Source organism: Leptinotarsa decemlineata, unplaced genomic scaffold (assembly GCF_025532065.1).
Source record: "Leptinotarsa decemlineata unplaced genomic scaffold, Ldec_3_MD MMD2_tig00078422_RagTag_RagTag, whole genome shotgun sequence".
NCBI lineage: Eukaryota > Metazoa > Arthropoda > Insecta > Coleoptera > Chrysomelidae > Leptinotarsa > Leptinotarsa decemlineata.
Window position 1 is genome coordinate 12,468,015 of NW_027412747.1, and position 21,178 is coordinate 12,489,192.

The 21,178-nt window shown below is 32.6% G+C and overlaps 1 protein-coding gene across 2 annotated transcripts in view; it reads left to right on the plus strand.

Annotated features, from left to right (window-relative positions):
• Positions 1–18,760, plus strand: part of stmA (Protein EFR3 homolog stmA) — a 44,821-nt gene extending 26,061 nt beyond the window's left edge. For both annotated transcript variants that reach the window (XM_074186105.1, XM_074186106.1), the window contains exons 8-14: positions 589–848; positions 967–1,139; positions 2,523–2,747; positions 2,807–3,053; positions 7,620–7,820; positions 11,657–11,815; positions 14,145–18,760. In XM_074186105.1, coding sequence (XP_074042206.1) covers positions 589–848; positions 967–1,139; positions 2,523–2,747; positions 2,807–3,053; positions 7,620–7,820; positions 11,657–11,815; positions 14,145–14,279 — 1,400 coding nt within the window. In that variant the 3' untranslated portion in view covers positions 14,280–18,760. The remainder of the gene's footprint in view (positions 1–588; positions 849–966; positions 1,140–2,522; positions 2,748–2,806; positions 3,054–7,619; positions 7,821–11,656; positions 11,816–14,144) is intronic.
• The last annotated feature ends 2,418 nt before the right edge of the window (positions 18,761–21,178 follow it).

Below are 21,178 nucleotides of genomic sequence, written 5' to 3' on the forward strand. Positions count from 1 at the left end.
GTCTAATGCTAATTTTCAAAAACAGAAGTAATAGGATTCCAATGTGAAAAATATGAAATACTAACAAAGAATATATTTATAATACCCCATTTTATATATCTGAAAAAATTCAAACTATGCAGCTATAAAATTTCATAATAAATTACCATACAGAACAAAAACAAGTTATCAAAACATTTCTAAGGTAGTGTTAAGATACTTGAGAATGGTGTGAAAATCGAAACCTTGGTCGTATTAATATCAATACATTAAGTAAGTTGAAATAAGACAAAGTATTTTATCTATATCATTTAATTGAAGATGAATTTCCACAAAATAAATAAGTCATCAATATCACAAATTTCTAAGGAGATATCAAAACATTCTAACTGAATTGGAACCATATAGAGTACCTAAAACAAAATGGTTTTTCAAATAGAAATAGTTCTGTTAATGTTATTCAAATAGTCTTGTGCATATAGTTCATTACTGATTATTTCTAATGAAGAGCTATGATAATGATTATTGTGATAATTTTTGTTTACAAAAATATTCTAAAAGTATAATGATAAACTAAATCTCGATTATCTTCTTTTTTTCCTATTATAGGTCCTTCTGTTCTCGAAATAATCAACTCTCTTCTAAGTCACTTGAGAGATTCTGTAAGAAATGAAGCAAGTCAGTTAGAAGAGAAACAGTATCAAGAAGCGCTCATAAACGCTCTAGGAGAGTTTGCCAATCATTTACCAGACTACCAGAAAATTGAAATAATGATGTTCATCATGAGTAAAATTCCGTTTCCTCTTGTGGATAATCACACCCCTGCAGATAATTTGTTGCAGAGTATTTTGTTGAAGAGTTTATTGAAGGTATATACGTGAGTTTATGTAAATTTTTTCTCCAAAACTTGTATTTCAAAAATAACTATGAAATTTTTTTTTGCATTCGATATGTTTAATATGAAACTGTTGAATATATCATTTTTAGGTTGGAACAAAATACCAAACAATCCATTTGAATACAACTTTCCCTGTTTCGTTCCTCGAACCCCTCTTAAGGATGTCTTTGGCTCCTGATCCAGACATGAGGTTGCTGGTACAGAAGATCTTGCATACTCTCATTGACAGGCATAATAATTTGGAAAAGTTGTCGAAACCTACGTGAGTATTTTCTTTCTGACTGTCAGTTTATCATATAAAGTTGAATAGTGAAGTATTTATTGGTTCTCAATTAGATCATACAGTATATGATATAAAACAAGCAATAACAGTAAAATTCAAATAATAAGAAATAAAGCAAGTTAGTTTGAAGAGGAGCAATATTGAGTAGCACTTATGAAATATAAAAAAATTGAAATAATGATGTCCATCATGAGAAAATTCCATTTCCTGTTATGGATAATCACACCCCTGCAAATAATTTGTTGTAACGTACACTTATATAGTAACATTCAATAAGTAAATAAATAATTCCTAACTCTGAGTATTAGGTCCACAAATTCAAAGAATGTTGAACATTTTACAACATTAATAATTAATACAAATGAAACGAATTAGAAAAGAAGATATCAAATTTAATTTAGAAAGCTTGGGACTACATTATATTATCATTAATCTGTGAAAGGTTATTTCAAGTAAATGGCTTCTGCTATCATAATTACTCAGATTAAAATCGCGCAACGGTTAAATTTAGTTTCCTGTTTGAAAAGTCGCTCGTAGAAACCATTGAAATATTTAAAACTGCTTAAGAAGGTGCTACCTTAAAGTAAAACCAAAGTTTACCAGTGGTTTTCACATACAGAACGCCCCACAACGTCAAGAACGTCTACAAAATCAATGCTCTCGTTGACGAACGCGGTCGCCGAACCATTGATCAACTCTGTGAGATGTCTGGAGTTCAATTCAGGGGATTATATCTGAAATTTTGCGCATGATAAGAATGGCAGACAAATTTGTCTCTCCCCTTCTCACAGATGAGCCTGATATATATAATGACATTTTTTGACGTTTTTTAAACAAAAAAAACTTAACAATAGTTATCAAGTTGTTGGAATTGCCATATGGCAGATAAAAAGAAATATTTCTAGAAATATTATTAATGTGTTCGTCTTCAGAAAATTATTAAATGTTCCGTCATTTTGTAGTAGGTGAAGATATTGACTTCATATTCTAGGGTTGTGAAGTATCCATCAGGAGCTTCAAAACGATGTGTCACAAAACCCCTTTTCCATTTATTTTTTTACCCAGATGGTGCCCAGTCGCCATCTTGAAAGTTTCATACGTCAATTTCACTTCAAAATAAAGTATTCAAGCATGAATTTCATAATCCCAAATTTCAATTTTTTGAGTGGACCCCTTCAAAAAATAAAAGGGGAGGGACATTAAAGAAATGCACTGTTTATTGACATTTTCGAGATATATATATTGTCTTTATGCCTTTTTTTATTTTAGCAATTCAACTAGGAAATGAAAATGTTATCAACTGAACACTAAACGTTGTTATTTTGTTATGCTTATATGTCTTGACAGTAGTTTATTTTTTAGTGTTAATATATCTGAATTGGGTCTGGTACTAGAAAAGTCGTCAAGACCAGATTTGATATTCATCAACAAACACGGTCCGATAATATATGATGCTCTATACACCAGCCTCCAAATGGATACCAACACTCCAGAGAATATCGAAGCTGTATATACCACCCTGGCCTTACTTTGTGTGGAACTGGCCAGTGCAGAGACAGTTATCGACCTGTTACAGCTGATCTTAGGGTAGGTACATGTAATTGACATCAGTTCAACAATCATTTCTATGAATTTCCTTTTTTCAGAATCCAAAGTCTCGCTCTGAATAGTACCTCTCTCTCTAATTCACAGAAATTCAACCTGCACGCCATTGTTATAAGTTTGCTAACACTTATACCGAATGTTGTGAATATTCAACCACTGGCTGATTACGCATCTCTTATAGTCATGCAGAGGAGACAAGAAGCTACACATTTGCTTCCTGATCTGTTTTCACACTATCCTGCTAACAGCGAGGTGGCCAACAAACTGCCTCATCTGCTAGTGGACCAGGTATTACATGTATAACAATAATTGGAGAAGAAAGTTTTTGTCTTTCTACTAATTCATCTTGATACAAAAAATGTGGCTATTTCAGAAGGGCTTTTTCTTCCAGTTTTTGTCTGAAAGTAGCAGTAGCTATATACAGGGTGTTTCAAATTCGATCCTCACCATTGAGATCTGGGAAACTATGACAGATACGAAGATGGTTAAATAGGCGCAAAGTTGGGCATTTACCTAAATAACAATAGGCCATTGAGAAAGTTCTGAAATTCTGAGTATATCCGGAGATATCCGGAAAAAATGGTTTTTATTTTTTCTGGCTTTATTTTCCGAAGGATTCGAAAATAAATCGCACTTCCACATTGCCACTTTTTCCCTGCTACATAATGCTGTTTTCAGATTTGCTAACCGATGGTTCGTCTTCCGGTCACCATCATCAACTTTACTTATTCTTATGGGCGCTACATTGGATTCTTTCTATTTTGAATAGTACCAGATTTTACCTTTTCAATAATGTATCATAAGTTATCATTCTTTTTCGAAAAATTGGAGACATTGAAAAAATGTATTCTTATCATAATAGGCTTTGACTTTGATGTTTCTAAATTTGACTTTCAATTTGTTACACTCAATGATATTTTGTTATTGTACAAGTCATTGAGTTTTTGGCGTAAAATGGCTTTCACGAATAAAGAAAAAAGAGATATTATACAAATTTATTACAAATACGATAGAAACAGTGTTAGGACATCCGAAATGTATTTAAACTTGTATCTCGAAAGACGAAAACCACATCGAACTATGTTCAAGTTATTGGATCAAAATCTCACCGAGTTTGGTTCGTTTGAAAAGCCAATGAAAAAATACGGAGACAGAATCAAAATTTGATAAATGAGGTATGTATGAAGTAAATTAGACAATTTACCTCATACAATTTCAGTTACAATAGAACTTTGAACAAATAACAATAAATAACGAGCAAATGCTCAAAATGCTGGCCTTGTTCATGATACACAACTGTGCCCTTCTTTGAATATTTTTCACTGCACGATAATTTTCCTACTCCTCAATCTTCCGAACTCTCTAACAATGCTGTGTTGAAGGTCCTCAATATTTTGATATTCCCTCTGGCCATAAACTCTATTTTTCATTGTACCCTATAAAAATGTTAACATAACACTTAAGAGACCTTGCTGGCCATCTCACCGGCCCATTATTCCATATCCATTTATCACCAAACCTTTCAGTCAGGTAATCAGATACTAGTTTGGTAGTGTGTGGTGGAACACCATCATGTTGAAACCAGATGTTATAATTAGTCAATGGTAGATCATCCAAATAGTCTTTGAAATACGACTTCAAAAACTGGTGTTTATCTGCAAATTATTAATGTTTATTGAAAAGGTCACCATGTTTAAATTACCTCATTTATCAAATTTTCTGTTTCCTGGTCCATTCTGTCTAAGTATTTTTTTCTCAGCTTTTCAAATGAACCAAACTCTGTGAGATTTTGATCCAATAACTTGAAGATAGTTCGATGTGGTTTTCATCTTCCGGGATACAAATTTAAATACATTTCCGAAGTCCTAAAACTGTTTCTATCGTATCTGTAATAAATTTGTATCATATCTCTTTTTTCTTCATTCGTGAAAGCCATTTTCCGCCAAAAATTCAATGACTTGTACAATAATAAAATGTCATTGAGTGTAACAAATTGAAAGCCAAATTTAGAAACATCAAAGTCAAAGCCTATTATGACAAGAATACATTTTTTTCAGTATCTCCAATTTTTCGAAAAAGAATGATAACTTATGATACTTCATTGAAAAGGTAAACTCTGGTTCTATTCAAAACAGAAAAAATCCAATGTATCGCCCATAAATTTTCCGAAATTTCTGTTTTCCGGATATCTCCGGATATATTCGGAATTTCAGAACTTTCTCAACGGGATATTGTTAGTCAGGTGCGCAACTTTGCCCCAATTTAACCATCTTCGTATCTCTCATAGTTTCCGAAATCCCAATGGTGAGGATTGAATTTAAAACACCCTCTATAGAGTTACTTCTTTTGTAATTGATTGCTTCCTTCCTTTCTTTGGAAGATTCCCACATTTTTTGTATCAAGATAGAGTAGTGGAAAGCCAAAAACTTTCCCAAAAATTAGTCACTCCTGAAAATTTAACTCTTTCAATTTAATTAATCGAAGGTATTGATAACTGACAGGCTTATTCAAATCAATTTTCTTCTAGTCATTCTTTCGGTCTATTGACACAAATCTGGTGTCAACATTTGATATACAATCGTAATACAATGCTTTTGATGAAAAAAAGTTCACTTCTCTACTTTGTAGTTAAAAAATGTGAAGGTCATAAAAGCTGGGGCTTTGTGTTTTGGGGGTTAGGTTATTATTTATAAGTAACAATCCAATAGTTCCGTGCTTTCAAGATATTACATATTATCTCATAGTTTTATACCTGAGCTACCTGTTTTACTGACTTTAATCAAATTTGAAAAATATAACATTTCAGAAAGTGACTTTATCCTTCCTGTAAAACCAGTCTATCACCCTATGAGACATATTCAATTATTAAGCGTTGATCTTTATTTTTTTGAGGTCCAATTTTCCACTAAAACCATTATGAAAGAATGTATTTCAATGGGGTAGAATTTATTTAAAAAAATTGACGGATAAAAAGGTGAAACTGAGAGGAGGAGGTGTTAAATTCGTAAGACTCTAATTGAGATAGTCATCAGTTGTCTCCAAATGTATTGTAAAAATGTGAACTTGTGGTATTTTACGTTACGTTACCAAATTATATTAAGCAAAAAAACTGAAATTACAATGAAATAAAATACAAGAAGAACCAAAAGATCAAAAAATTGAACTATTAATACGAGATGAAAATCAAAAACAATTATTAACAAGAAATGATAATTATTTATAATTTCAATTTTATTGTTTCGAAACAGACCGAAGCATTGGCCGAATTGAAGATTGATTTAGTAGAAATTATTATTGTATAAGTAGATAAGAGATTTTTAACAATCAATATAAATATTACCGTAGCCGGTTGGGTTGGCTTAGGCGGTTTGATCCATTCACTCAATCAATTAATGTGTGAACAGGTGATTCAAGCCGCGAGGCCGGGCGATCAAATTTCACATTCTATTGTCCGACCTGTGCTAGGAGTCGCACGTTAAAAGGTGAGACCTCATTACTCTTTAGCTCTCACAAGTTTCGACTTGTGAGAGTTGTCACCTGGTCACCAGATTCAACAGACTACAGTAAGTATATACAGGTCAGCTTCAATCGTTGAATTTATTTTGTATTGTGTTGACACTATGAAGGGCTCACGATAAAAATATCGGTACAATCAGAAGCCACCCAAAGTCTACTAATGATACAAGAATTTGAATGATAAAAAAATTGGAAATCACTAAATGTCTTGACACGGGTTATAATAGAATGGGAAATGTTTCTCAATTTGGGTTATTACAGCAAATGCAAGTTTGAACAAAATAAAGTTGAGTTTAATTCATGAGTTTTTCAAATTTACTTCGAAAAGTATTCTAATTGATGTTTCAAATGTTGGGTTTTAATTTTCAAAGGGATTTGTTTCTAATTCACATATTGGCAACAGCGCATATATCAAGTTGAAATAATTTATACGTACCTAGATATTCTACTTTAAAAAAGGTAAATTATCTTTATGAATCAACAATTGAGGCAAAATTAAATTATATGTAGTTCAATACCACCTCGGCAAGCCACATAAACAATAGTTGTTTTGTTATTTATTTATATAGAGGAAGATAGGTTGGGTGCACAAAATGTCATATGTCACAGAATGTCTCGGAACTCGGAACATAAGTAAACAGAAGAGCTCGCCTCTGAAATATGTCATCTTTGTTTGTCTCATACAGGTAACAGATTCATTGTCCTTTATTAGCTATAACCGATGTTGCCAAATGTTGAAATAGAAACGAATCCCTTTAAATGTTGAATGTATTATTTCATCATTTGAATGATATTATATTGTTTTGGATGCATTGAGAGAGAGTAAATTTGCATAGCACCAACTCTTCACCTTCTTCAAGTCGGATGATATTATTTTATTTAGCTCCACCGTGTTTCTTTCATTCCACAATATTGTAGTATCATCCGAAAATATAGTGAAGCTACCAGATATGTAATTCATATATAGCATAAATAACACAGAACCCTGTGGTACACCAGATTCAATGGCCCTGTTCTCCGAGAGTTCCGTTGTCCTCACCATTCGACTCCGACTTGAAAGGTACGATTCGAACCATATTTATGAAGTTTTTTTAATAAAATTTTATGATTGACGCAATCAAACGCCTTTGAAATATCGCATAAAATTGCGGCGGCTACTTCACCAGCATTCAATTCAGAGTAAATTCCATGTAAAAAAGAGAAGATAGCATCCTTTGTATCTTTTTCCACCTGAAACCCAAACTGGTTTTTGCTTATAATACAGTGCAGTTTTAAGAATTCATCTAAGCGTACTTTGATTATCGGGATTTTCTTATTCTATATGGACTCATCTTTCAGATGGCAGTATGTGACTACGTTAAATCAGGAGGTATAGATCCGTCGAGACTCCAACAAACTTCGCCTTATGGTGCTGGAGGTCCTGGTCTTTTCGGGGGTCCTCAACGGAACAGTTGGATTGAGAACGGAGCACGAGGAAGCGTAACAGAAATTTCCGCAGCAGAAGTTGACAGTGCAGCCAGTTCTCCTGGTGTGCAGAAGGTAATATATTCTTTGGATCTACTTCATATTGAAAGAGTATTCAGGGAGACCCCAATATCTGTATTATTATTTATTTTTTCCTATATATATATATATTCTGACTTCAAAACCGCTTCATTACAATAATTACCAAGCTCATTAATAATTGAGCTTGGTTTGTCAAATTTTAATATATTCAGGAAGGACAAATCACATATAACCAGTAGTAAGTCTAGAGGCGGAGGAGTGTTGATTGGTATCAAAAAGCTATTTTCTTGTAAGCCTATTTTAGTCACACAGAATAATATCGAACACGTTTTTGTGAAAATTTGTTATGATAAAGATAAATTAATAATTGGTGGTGTCTACTTTCCACCTGGAGCTGATTGGAGAGCTTATGAAGATTTCTTCTTAGCTATTGATGATGACATTAGAAATCGTTTTCCAGATCATAAAATAATTCTAACAGGTGACTACAATTTGCCGAACGTGGATTGGTATAATGATGAGTTGGGGGTGTGTATCAATTCCACAAATATAACTATAAGTAATATGGCACAAACCATAGCAGATAACTTTGCTTTTTATAATTTCTCTCAAATGAACAAACACAATTAAAAACTGCTATGGCTGTATTTTGGATTTGATTTTTTCAAATGTAAATGAAAGTGTTACCGTGGAATTATCAAATGATGTACTATTACGTTGTGATGCATACCACCCAGCTCTAAATATAGTTGTCAATTTTGAAAATGTCCATGCAGAATTAACTTTTAATAGTTTTAGATACACTTTTGAAAATGGCGATTATATAGGTCTAAATTATTACTTGGCCGGAATAAACTGGAACGAACTATGGGGTAATATAACTGACATAGATAAGGTAGTCGATAATTTTTACAAGGTGCTGTTTTATGGTATGCACAATTTTATAAGTAACTGCACTATTAGTCTGGGAACGATTCCCAAGCTAGGGGAATTAGACATTAATAAAGGTCCTGGTCCGGATGGAATACCAAATATTTTATTGAGAAACTGCCGATTTACACTTGCAAAACCATTATTAGCGCTTTTCTCTTCTTCTCTGAAATTAGGTATATTTTCTTTATACTGGAAATCAAGCTTCATAACACCTATTCATAAATCTGGTGATAAAGCTAATATACAGAATTATCACCAAATAAGTATTATCAGTGCTATACCCAAAGTGCTTGAGTCCACAGTATGTGACGAAATCAAAGATTCAGTTAATCAAGTTCTTATAGATGAACAACATGGCTTTACCAGAGGCAGATCAACAACTTCCAACCTAATGTTATTTTCACAGTATGTGTTGAATGCTTTGGAAGAGAAACATCAAGTAGATGTCATTTATACTGACTTTTCCAAAGCATTTAACACAGTGAACCATTCAATTTTATGTGAGAAATTGAAAGCAATTGGATTTTGTGGAAAGCTATTGGAACGGCTGATAAGCTATATTAGTAACAGATCCCAATATGTAAAAGTCAAGGAATACATATCTCACGAAATTAATGTTTTATCAGGTGTACCACAAGGAAGCCATCTAGGGCCGTTTCTTTTCAACATTTTTTTATTAATGGTATCAGAGTTAACTTAAAATATACTGACATCTTACTTTTTGCAGATGATTTAAAAATGTTTAAGACAATTCAAACACCAGATGATTGCTTAGTATCACAGACAGATTTAGTGAATGGCGTTCACAAAATGATATGAATCTCAACGTGAATAAATGTAAATGTATGACGTACTAGTACTTACACCTGTAAACTATGATTACTACATATTGGGAGAACTTTTAACACGTGTCGAATTTGTAACTGATTTAGGAGTAGTGATGGATAAAAAACCGGACTTTCACTTACATTATAATTATATTATAAACAAAGCAACAAAAATGCTAGGCTTCATTTGTCGTACTTCCAAGGACTTCTCTAATATTGAATGTATAAAAATGCTGTATTTCACCCTGGTAAGATCAGTTTTAGATTATTGCAGTTCCATATATGGTCACCCACCTATGAAAGTCCTGCACTTAATATTGAACGGGTACAAAACAAATTTCTTAAATTTTTGGCGTTCAAGTTAAAAATGCCCTTGAAGGACCATTCATTAGATGATATTCGTAGGGTTGCAGATATTATAAAGCTAAGTAGTCGTAGAGTGGAAACTGACTTAAAACTCTTATTCCAATTATTAAATTCTCTTATTAACTGCCCTGCATTGCTAGCACAAATTGGCTTACATGTTCCTTCTAGAAGTACAAGGAATACAGAAACATTTGCAATAGATTTTCATTGTCGTAACTACGGTAAACATTCTCCTCTGTCTAGAGTTGCTATTGGTGGTAATAAAGTCGATCTGGACTTCTTTTCATTGAACGAAACAAAATTTAAGTTTGCTTTATGCTCGCTCAGAAATAAATTATAAATGGTAGTAAATATAAACATAAACATCCTCAATTATTGAATTTTCCTTACCTTAATCATTCATTCATTTGAATAATATTTCAATTCAGTAAATTTATTTTCTTACTGTTTTTTTATTAATAAATTAGTTTTACTTTTAGAAAGTAAGTTAGATGTATTTACTTGTTGTATTCATATAATTTATTGTGAAATCTCTTAAACTTAATTGGGTGTTACCCGTTAATGAATAAATAAAAAAATAAAATAATGATTTCCTTCCACTAGTGGCATTTGCCACTTGAATTAAAATGCTAATTTAATGTTTATATTCTAAGCTTTACTCACTAGCCTTTAACATATAACATGAAAATAGTATACCTACGTTCAAGAATTCAATGTTAAAGAATTCAGTGTAAAAAATTGTTCCATTTTGCTTAAATAAATGGAAGAATTGTTTTATAAAAATTAACGTTAAATGAATATTTCTGCGAATTACAAACTCTGTTTTAAGTTGAATAATTTTTACATTGTTCAACCTAGAGGTGGCTTATACCACGACTTCCTAGTTTTTACATTTAGGATAATATCCTAGTTAAATTACTCCCGAGAATAATTATAGATCATTGTTTGATGTACATTGAAATTTTATTGAACTTTAATAAAAAATTCCTGAAAGTTTTTGTAAAGAAGAATTTTTTCAAATTAGGAAAGTCTTGCTGGAATATGATAAACTTTTCATGAGTTTTGTTAAGATTTGGGAAAAGAAAACTATAACTTCCCTGAAGTTTCTGGATTTCTAAAAAGTTTCAAAAAAAATTCGTTTCCTCGATCTTCAGCATTTTGATGAAATTTCGATACAAAAAAATTTTTGAACCTTCAAAATAAAAAATAATATACAAATAACTTGGAAGTAATCATTTTTCTGAAATTTCATTAAAGCTATGTCGAACTTTTGTTACGTACTTTTTCACAATTTTTTTTTCAATTTTTCTCAATATTTACTTGATTTTTTTTTGTACTATTGTCGAAATTTTTCGTAATGTCGAGATATTGTTAAAAATCGAGTTTTTGAGGAGGTGGAATGTCTCAAAGATCATGTGGTGTGTATATAAATTTGACGTAAATTCAAGTAATAGTAATTTGAATATACGTTTTATAATGTTATTTTGCGTATTCTTAAAAGAATTTTACTGTTTTCCAAATTGAAATTAATTATTGTAATTTGAAATATTTCGAAGGAATGACAGTTAAAAATCTGTAAATAGTGTTTCTAAATCTGAAATGAGTTTCTTTTTTAATATCTCCAACGATACGAGTATAAATTTTGTAGTTTGACGATATTTATCTGTTATGTTTGTAAGTTTCACCTGGATCTTTCATCTTCCCAAAATATTTCTGAAAATTAATCTGAACGATTCTATCCAGAAACACACTGAGGAGGAGTTGACATTCGAGAGTATGAAGAAGGTACTGACAGAACCTCCTGAAGTTCGGAAGGAGGCTGAAGCAGAGAGAAGAAAGGCTCTCAGTCATACATTCAGGACAGCAACATTTTCAGAATTGGTTCGAAGGACTCAGCCTAAGGTAAGATACATCCCAAAAATATGTGATTATTATAGTTCTGAAGTAAAAAATGAGTTTCAGTTATATGCTTTCAATTGTAGGTGGTGCACGTGAAAATTTTGGAAAAATGAATACAATAACATAAGTTGGGAGGTTATGACTGGTATATTTCAAAAATATGACATTTTTGTGCAAAGGTTATAAATCCCTGTATGGTTTATGTGAAATACATTGTTCATATCAACAATTTCATTTAATTTTGTCATGCCGAATAACTTAATTGGTTCTTGCAGCGGTAATCATGAGATCAACCCCTATCTTAGAATTAGGGCTCAAGGTCACTGATTCTCATTCCGTTGATCTTATGTTTATTGCCCTTGAATCACCTAATTTATATGGCTATTTTTGATATAGAAAGCTTATGTCTCAGAAGCCGAACAGAAATGTATCTGCTTTACATATAGAGATCGTCATTCAGAAAATGAAAATGTTTCCTCTTTTTCTCTCCATTTTTTGGAATGGCTTTTGGTTAGGAGAGATCCCAATCGTAATCAGTATCTGAGTTCATAAAAGCTGTATACGAATTCTAGTTGTTGCCCGCGGCTTCTTCCGCGTGGAATTTGGTTTGTCACATTAAGTTTCATGACAGACCATTCTCAACAAATACTTACAATATTTTTTTATTAACCCAAAACTTCAAGTTTCCAAATTCAATGCAATCTTTGAACCCCTATTTTTCCTCCTTGGGGGTGGAAATTACTGATTCGCTTTCTTGACGCTTATTTACGCTATACAAAGAGCTTACCTGCATATTTCAAGATTCTGGGTTCAGTAGCTTCGGCTGTAAGTTAATATAAGAGCAGCCAACAGCTGGCAATTTATATTATTACTTTAAAAATACAGTAACTGAAAAAATATGCTAACTGCACTAAGTAATGAATAGTTTTGAGAATCTAATTATGTTACCTATAAAGAAATTCGCAAAACTAACACAACCGTCAACGACTTCTGCCCTCACGCGTCTGCCCGCGTTTGGGTCTTGTTCCTGGCGATGACGCTTCATTGCTTAGACCGCCCCTCTACCCCGCGCATCATCCACCGTTGTCTTACAGTAGACGCGATGCGTTGCGTAAAGTTGATCCTATCTTGAAAACTTTTAAGATTCTTCCAAATTACTTAGTGTAAAAGACAAAATTTATCTGTATTAAATACTTGTAATGACAATTGTATCAATTTTCATAAGAATTTGACCGATATTCTAAAATATATTAAAACGACAATTGTATCAATTTTCATAAGAATTTAACAGATATTCTAAAATGTGCATTGTGAAAGAAGTATCCAATTTAATTGTATTTTTGGCTCAGTATTTTGCATATAGTGGCTACCACATAAGAGGTAGATATATGATATCGTAGATTTTTATTTAGAACTATTTAAGATAAACAATCTTACGGTACATTATTTGCATGTAACTCCAACGGTATAGGCAGCACACGCCAAGATAGCTCTCGGAGAGCAAGAATTTTACTCAATACTTATCGTTATATTATGACCAAAATTACACGAAACCTTTGTTAATTGTAGCCTATATTATTCTGATGTATAATCTGTTTTAATGTAAAGGTTCATCCAAATCCGTTCAGTCGTTTAGGCGTGAAAGAGCCACAAACATACATACATTTAGCCATCCTCACAAACTGTCACATTTATAATTGTCCTCCAACTTGGGTTATTTTTTTATCTTTTTCAAGATTTTCAGATGCACCACCTACAACTGACAGGATAATGCTAAAACTCCCTTTTACTTCAGGAATCTAAAAATCATGCTGTTTTGAGTTGTGTGAAACAACTCTTTAAAAATTCAGTAAAAGCTTGCAATCCATTAGGCAAAATGTGGAACATGTGTAGAGTGTTAATCAATCAAAGGATCAAGTCACAAAAAATTTTTCCAAAAGAAAATGTATATACCTATTTCAGTATAATAATCATTCAATTATTTATTTTTTCAAAGAAATCGTAAGGCAGTTATTGGAGGCAGTGCCACTTTGAGGCAAGAAGTAATATTTATTTCTTGGATAACATGATTGAAGAAAACTTCAAATATAAACAAAATATATTTAGTTTAAGACAGAATTAGTCCTTGGTAAAACTTGCTAAGTTGCCAAATGAAAAGCAATTACTGTCGAGAACTTGAATTATTCATCTATTCACATAAAAGAAATGTTCGCTAATGTCAAACAGATTAATCGACAATTCCAGCACGCGCTCTCTCAGTTTCATGAAACATAATATTTCTTTAAATTTTCCTGAAACATTTCAACCCATAATAAATTTCAAAAATTTTCAGCATGACGTTTTACAGAGTAAGCTGAACGAAATATTCAAATCTCTATCAGGCAACGAAAACCGAAGTCCATCCGAAGAAAAGAAAGCCGAAATTCCTACGTACCAACAGAATTTTCCTGAATTATTCTATTACTAATAGGACTGGTGCTGCACAAACATGGACGGTGGGACTTTTGAGATGGTATACTCAATACCTTAACACGACAGTAGCTTATAGGAAAAAACCGGTGGAAAGGTGATGTTTGTTACTAAGAATTTAAAAAAAATTCGTTTCGTAGTGTTTCTATCTGCTAAGCGAGCTTCTAACTCAAATTTCAAATTTAGTGTTGTTGAGATAATATATCTTTAAGCAAGAATTCACTATTTCATACTGGTAAAACTTGATACAAGGTGGTTCTTTCAGCTAGTACAGGGTGTTAGAATTATCTGGAGATTCAAAAATGAAGTGATTTGCAATTTTGACCAATGGAATGTTCTCATTATACCAGGTTTATTGAAGTTTTTGGCTTTTTCTGGTTACTCTTTCGAAAGTTTTTTATGTCTATATTCATAATTTGGCAGACATAATCAAAAGACTACAAGATATTGAAAGTCCCTATATCATATAAGACATAAAAAGTTGGCATTTGTGGTGGTGAGAATGATCTGGCAACACTGGGAGGTAAAATAGGTGTGCTGATGTGTCCGTGATACGAGTGATCTCGCTCACATAGCAATATGTTATGTATTGCATAAGCTTATTGTCTAAAAAAACGTTCCTTTGAAATAATTATTCTGAATGAGAATAGAAGTTCATTCATCATTGAAGTTCGACAAATACAACAGTGAGAAGTGTTGTCTACAAGAAAACTTATCGGACTAGTCGCAAAGATGATAACTTAAGGCGCAGTCAAGCTTGCCTGAATTTCGTAGAATTTCTGCTAATAAAATGATTGCTAAAAATGCCCAAAAAAAAATTAAATGCCTATTTGAACTTTTTACGAATCGGTTTCACCAGATTTTAAAACCAACAACTGCATTAGCAGAAATTTGGGAAGCTCTCTCAAGAAAGGTTAATGCAGTCAAGCTGCTGGAAAATAACTCCATAAAAATCAATAGATAAATATTCTATTCTGATCATTTTCAATTTGATTTCAATTTGAAAGCCACAAATTGAAGAGAAACTGTGGAAAGCCAAAAGAGTATTTTATAAAAATCACTTCGTAAAAGTGAGACATTAGTGGAACCACCTGTTGACACCCAAGTTAGCTTGCCAAGTTTTTATGTCGACGTTAGTGGTTTGATCAACCTTTATAACTGACAACTGCATTAGCAGAAGTTTGGAAAGCTCTCCTATATATAACTATATATTGCTCTTATATAATGTTGCATAAAGGATATTTTCGATATCAAAAAATAATTTTTGGTCTTCCAGTCTGTGTACTGATTACACAAAAACACATCAAATTTAATGAAACATAATTTTAACTTTGAATTTGCCTACACTATCTGGTGTAATCAGAATTTATTTTGGATCGTCAGGTAATACACCCTGTATAATAAGAGAATAATCACACATTATATTAATACAACTACATATTTCTGGAAATCTTTAATGTTGTTTCCCAAACATTATTGTGACTAGGTTTGATTATTAATTATCAGACAAAGCATCAATAAATTAAAGTTTTCAAAAAATTTTGTACGAAATTTTTTGAATTAACTGAAATGGGGATGGTGGAGAAACGATAATTTTTTTATTAATATGGGCCTGTTGAACGTAACTCATTTTTTATAGTTCACATAAATCCATTCAATTTGGAAATTTTTCATCTGATAGTATGAGTTGAAGTACAAGTTTTTCAAATCAATGCATATATCTCAGTTCAGGGCAGAATAACATTTTTTTTTTTTTTTCCATATTTTCTATTCGGCTGAAAATTTTGAGAAGTTTTAAAGGCCTATTCATAATATTTATTTTTTTAGCCTAGCAGATCGACTGTCAAGCATGCTCTTTACAAAATAAAATGCTGTAAAATTAGTTTTGTCAAATTCAGACTAGTGAATCTTCTATGCTTGTAGAATATTTTTGAAAATTTCTTTGTGAATGAGATGGTTTTGGAATTTTCTTGAAATAAGAGGGTTGATAGTAAGTATATATTTTGATTGTGTGGGAGTCAAAAATAATTTATCTAAAAACGCTTAGTTAATTTATCGATTCCCTAGATTATTTTCATTTAGAATTAACATTTATGTTATTTTTTATGAGAGAAAAACTCGTTATGATTTTCATCATAATTTCTTTGGAGGAATTTATTTTCAATCCGATATATGATTTTAGGGATTAATGATTTCGAGTAAGCCAGAAAAAATAATAAAGCTCTCATTACAAAAGCTTTAAAAATTTCGGTTTTGCTTTCTTCAATTCTAAATAGCCATATTGATATATAAAGTACTATTTAAAAAGTCACCTATATTATTCATTAGAATCTGAAATTTATTCATACATTTAAAAAGTTTCTTATTCAACATGAAATTTCTCACTAGTCAATAATTTTGACCAAATCAGTGGAATCTAAAGTTAAAACTTTTATTTCCTAAATGAGCAAAAAATCAAATCCAGTTACAGGCTAGTAGCAATGAACTTCGAACAATAATGATAATACTGTATCTATATTATGAAAGATACATGTTCTTAATTCCTAAAAGTGTGTTATGTCATTACTTTCAAAAATTCAGCTAGGATTGATATGGAACTAATTGTTTTTTAGGGTAACTGAAATCTTTTATATGTTCTTTAAATCTGAATATATAGAGGAAGTACCACTGATTGTAATTCAAGATTTTAAATTGAAAAATTGTATAATGAATTGCAATATGATAATTGTTCGAAAGTAGAGGAAGAGAAGTAATTTTTATTGCCACTACAGAGCTTGTAGATTCAAGATAAAAAAAGGATCATGTTGTCTCGTATTATAACTATGGACTTTTGAATTCCTTGTAAACATAATTCTTTATATTGAGGTGCAATTTAATAATTTTAATGGAAACTAATAAGTTCAATTTTTTTTGGATTTACAAAAAGAAAATTGAAAAATTTTCTAAAATGATTGGATTCTATTTGTGATGAAAATTACTTATATGATAATTTATTTTGACATATAATCTGCATATACATTAAGTATGAAGTTGCCCCAAAATGTATCCTGGAGTTATGCTTTCAGTTTTATGCATCCTTTAGATAATACTTTATTTATTTGAGTGCTACTAGGTCAGTAGTAAATTTTGAAGTCAATAAGAATATGCCTTTGTTATGAAATCCTTCAAATGAGGACAAGTTTTTCAAGTGTGCCCATAACTTCCCCTTCAATATTAAGAATAAAAAATCATCGTGATATTATTGAAGAGTAGATGAACATTGTTTTAAGTTGTTAAATTACTTGGATTATTTTCAAAGTAATATTTTAATACTCTATTGTTTGTTAACCCTCTGAAAGAGTGTATCATGTCAGATGCAAATCTTTTTGTTGTTGTTTAGTGTGTATCAACTGTCCTGATGCTAGGAATTCGTTTAAAAGGTAGGACCTCGTTAAACCGTGGTTTGAACAAATTTCTTCTTTTGAGGGACGCCATTGCAGCTGGATATCGGAAAAACTTTCTTTATAAACTGTAATATTGGCGAGATAATACAATTGTACTAGACAATTCAGAGCTAATGCATTAAGTTTCTTATAAAATTTACAAAGCAATGATTTGTAACATAAGAATATAGGCTTTCACGGTCGGAGTCACAATTAAAGAGAATAAAATCCGGGCTAGTAGGCTGTGTTCGAATGGAACCTGCAGTACCAAATACTGACATCTATCAGTGATATGTGTGTTGTCTGTAAGGACAAAAGTTACATCTTAAAGTCTCAGCAATGACTGATTAGCGAATTACGTGTTCACCTGTATTTATAATTTCACCGGGTGGTGGGGGCGATGGCGGGGTGTCCGTGCAAATACTCACTCCTGATTGGTCCGCACTTCTGTTGACAACGAAACGTGGTATCCAACACTCAAGAACGCCAGAAATCGACTAGAATACAACTATGATCGACATCTCGCCAGGAGCAAACCTGTCATCAACGTAGACCAATAAGGATAACAATAGCTATCACCGTCGGCCCAGTCACCGTCCCCACCATCTTAAATAAAAATAGGAGTGAACACGTAGCTCACCAGTCAGTCGTTGCTGAGATTTCGAGATATAACTTTTATTCTCGCAGTCAACGTATATACTGATGATGTCTGCCGGTGTAACAGAAAAAACATTCGGTACTGCAGGTTTTTCTGGACCGAAACCTACTAGCCCGGGTTTTGTTCTCATTGAAAATGATTTGTAATTTTCACTATTTTCATTTCTTTTTCTGCATCTTTGTATAAATACAGCTTTCATTGTGGGATTTTACCATACTCAAATATAATATCGTTCAAATGTTTTGTCTAGAAAAAAACTAATATTTTTATATTTTGTTCAAAGTTGATTGCACTAGCAAACTCTCAACTATTTTTCTAAACCAGTAATTTATTAATCCTTCAAATTTTATTCATTGTTGTATTTGTGATATTTAATAAATATATTCGAGTTCAATGAAACGTGTTTTTATTCATAGTAGAGGTATGAAAACATTGGTATTTGTTATGGGTTCTTTTCAACCACCATAGTAGGTACGTAAAAATATTTTGCCCCCGTGGCAATCGTCTTGCAGAATTTCGAAAAGATTTATTTTTTTTTTTTTTATGCAACACATAAATCCGTTTTCAGATGCAGCTTTAGATGAGGTTTGTATGGAACCAACTTAAAAGAAAATCTCTTAGATCAAGTTTGTCAGTTTCAATATTTTTTGGTTGGGGAGCGAATCAGAATATTCAGAATCAACAACTGAAGCTTTGAAGTGTTTCATTACTTTTTTTCAGAAATCAAATGGCTAATCAGCTCTGAAATTCTGATTTTCGCAGATGACTTGAAATTATACAAGATTATTCAGTCACGGCAGGACTGCATAGATATCAGTTTACTGATCGGTGTACTCAAAATTACATGAATATTGATGTTTTGAAATGCAAAACTATAACATTTCATCGTTCTGTAGAGAAATATGAATTCATGTACATTATAAACGGAAAACCGTTAAAATGCCTTGGAAGATATGGATGTGGTTCAATATTGATACTCAAAATCTGGCATGACATAAAATTACTTATTTAAGTTGTTACATAATATCACAATAGGTATTTGATATTTATATAATAAACAAAGTGAATCGCAAGTAAGTCACGACATGATTAGGCACGTGGACGCAGCAAAATATCTTAGTCACTTGTATGAAATTCAACACACTGAACATGACCGATCACAGCGCGGAAACTCCCGAATGCAGTTTCGGTCGTAGTTTCGGCAGGTTTGCCACCGAAACCCGTTTTTTTGCCGAAACTCGACCGAAACCGAACTTTCGGTTGGACACTACTTTATGATCACGTACATAACACTTGTTCTTCAATTGATTGAAACAACATGCAAACATAGTTTCAGAATCCCTTCTTTCAACATTCAAGCAAATTCAGTGCAGAGCTTTCTTTCCACTGTGTTTATACCAATAGGGCACAACCAACCTATCAAGTTGTATTTGATGTTGCTGTTTTGTTTACTTTGGGTATTCTAATCATATGTGCATGCTGACCACATTTTCGTGATAAATAACTGTACCTAGACTTCATCAAAGGCCTCGTATATGTCCAAAATGTCTATGACCGTTTTTTCCTTAGGTAAAAATCCTCCTTCACCCTGTGAACCAATCAGTCAAGTTGCAATGTAGTATGATTTACAACCCCGTCGTAATACTAATTTCTCTTATGAGTCAAGTCTCTGGTCTTCTCCAGGTAAAGAAGTCTACTCAGAAGAATTTTATCAATGACTTCCGCGGCGCTGAGCAACTAGATCGGCGATAGTTCTCCAGAAAACCTCAACCAGGGAGATTGTGGACTAGAACTATCACAATTCCATCTTGTTTCGGCCGCGCCTAATTCTTCCCAAGGCGTTTTATGGTGACAATTGTATAACTCCTTGTTAACTGGAAGATTAGCTACACAACTTCAATAAGTCACATTATTTATTGAGGTGCTGAAATACATTGGTAATTTTTCTGAACAAATGACAACTATCAACAACACATATTTCTATTAATTACAATACCACAACAATGAACAATACAATTTACCTATGGGTTAACTAGACCACAGTATTGGGTCATATTAATCTCCTGAAGACGCTAACTTGGTTAGCGAAACGCACGTCGAGAGACCGTAATTTTTGTTCTGGTGTTGGGAAAGTGTTTTAATAGATTCACAGTATAGGGTCTTTAGCATTCTTCTATGACTGGACTACTTTACCATAGTAGGGTCTTCAGTTTTTAGGCCGACCGTCCATTGGAACCGTTTTTGGCCGAATACTCTTCGGCCGTTGGACGGCCGAATGATTCCATTACAAGGGAGAGCATTGGAGCTCGTCCACTAATATATACTGTTCGGCCGTCCGCCGGTACAATCCAATAGAAATAGGATTATACCAAAGAAATATCTGTGTCAAAGAGTACACCAACTAATTTACGGTTTCATTCGGCTGAACAGTGTAACGAGTGTAGTTGTTTAGGCTGAACGTCGGCTCCACTGGATGGTCTTGCGGTTTTATTGCCAGCAGCCTGTTATTCGGCCGTATGCGGTTCCAAACTCTGAGGTTCCGATGGAAGGCTAGACTTACTGTGGTAAATATACTGTGACCTTAGTAAAAACAGCATGTACTACTGGTTGCCTAAACATCAGTAGTAAAAGTGCAATCAACTATATAATTTGAACCAATATTTATACATGGGCTACTTCGTAGTTTGTTATGGGCATTATGTAGCGTGTTCGTGATACTTTGATGCCGTTTCCTCGGAACGCCTACGAAATATTCCCAGACATTCTCACCTTTTGTTGGTGCGTCACTATGTACTCATTACCCTTCTCCATGATTGT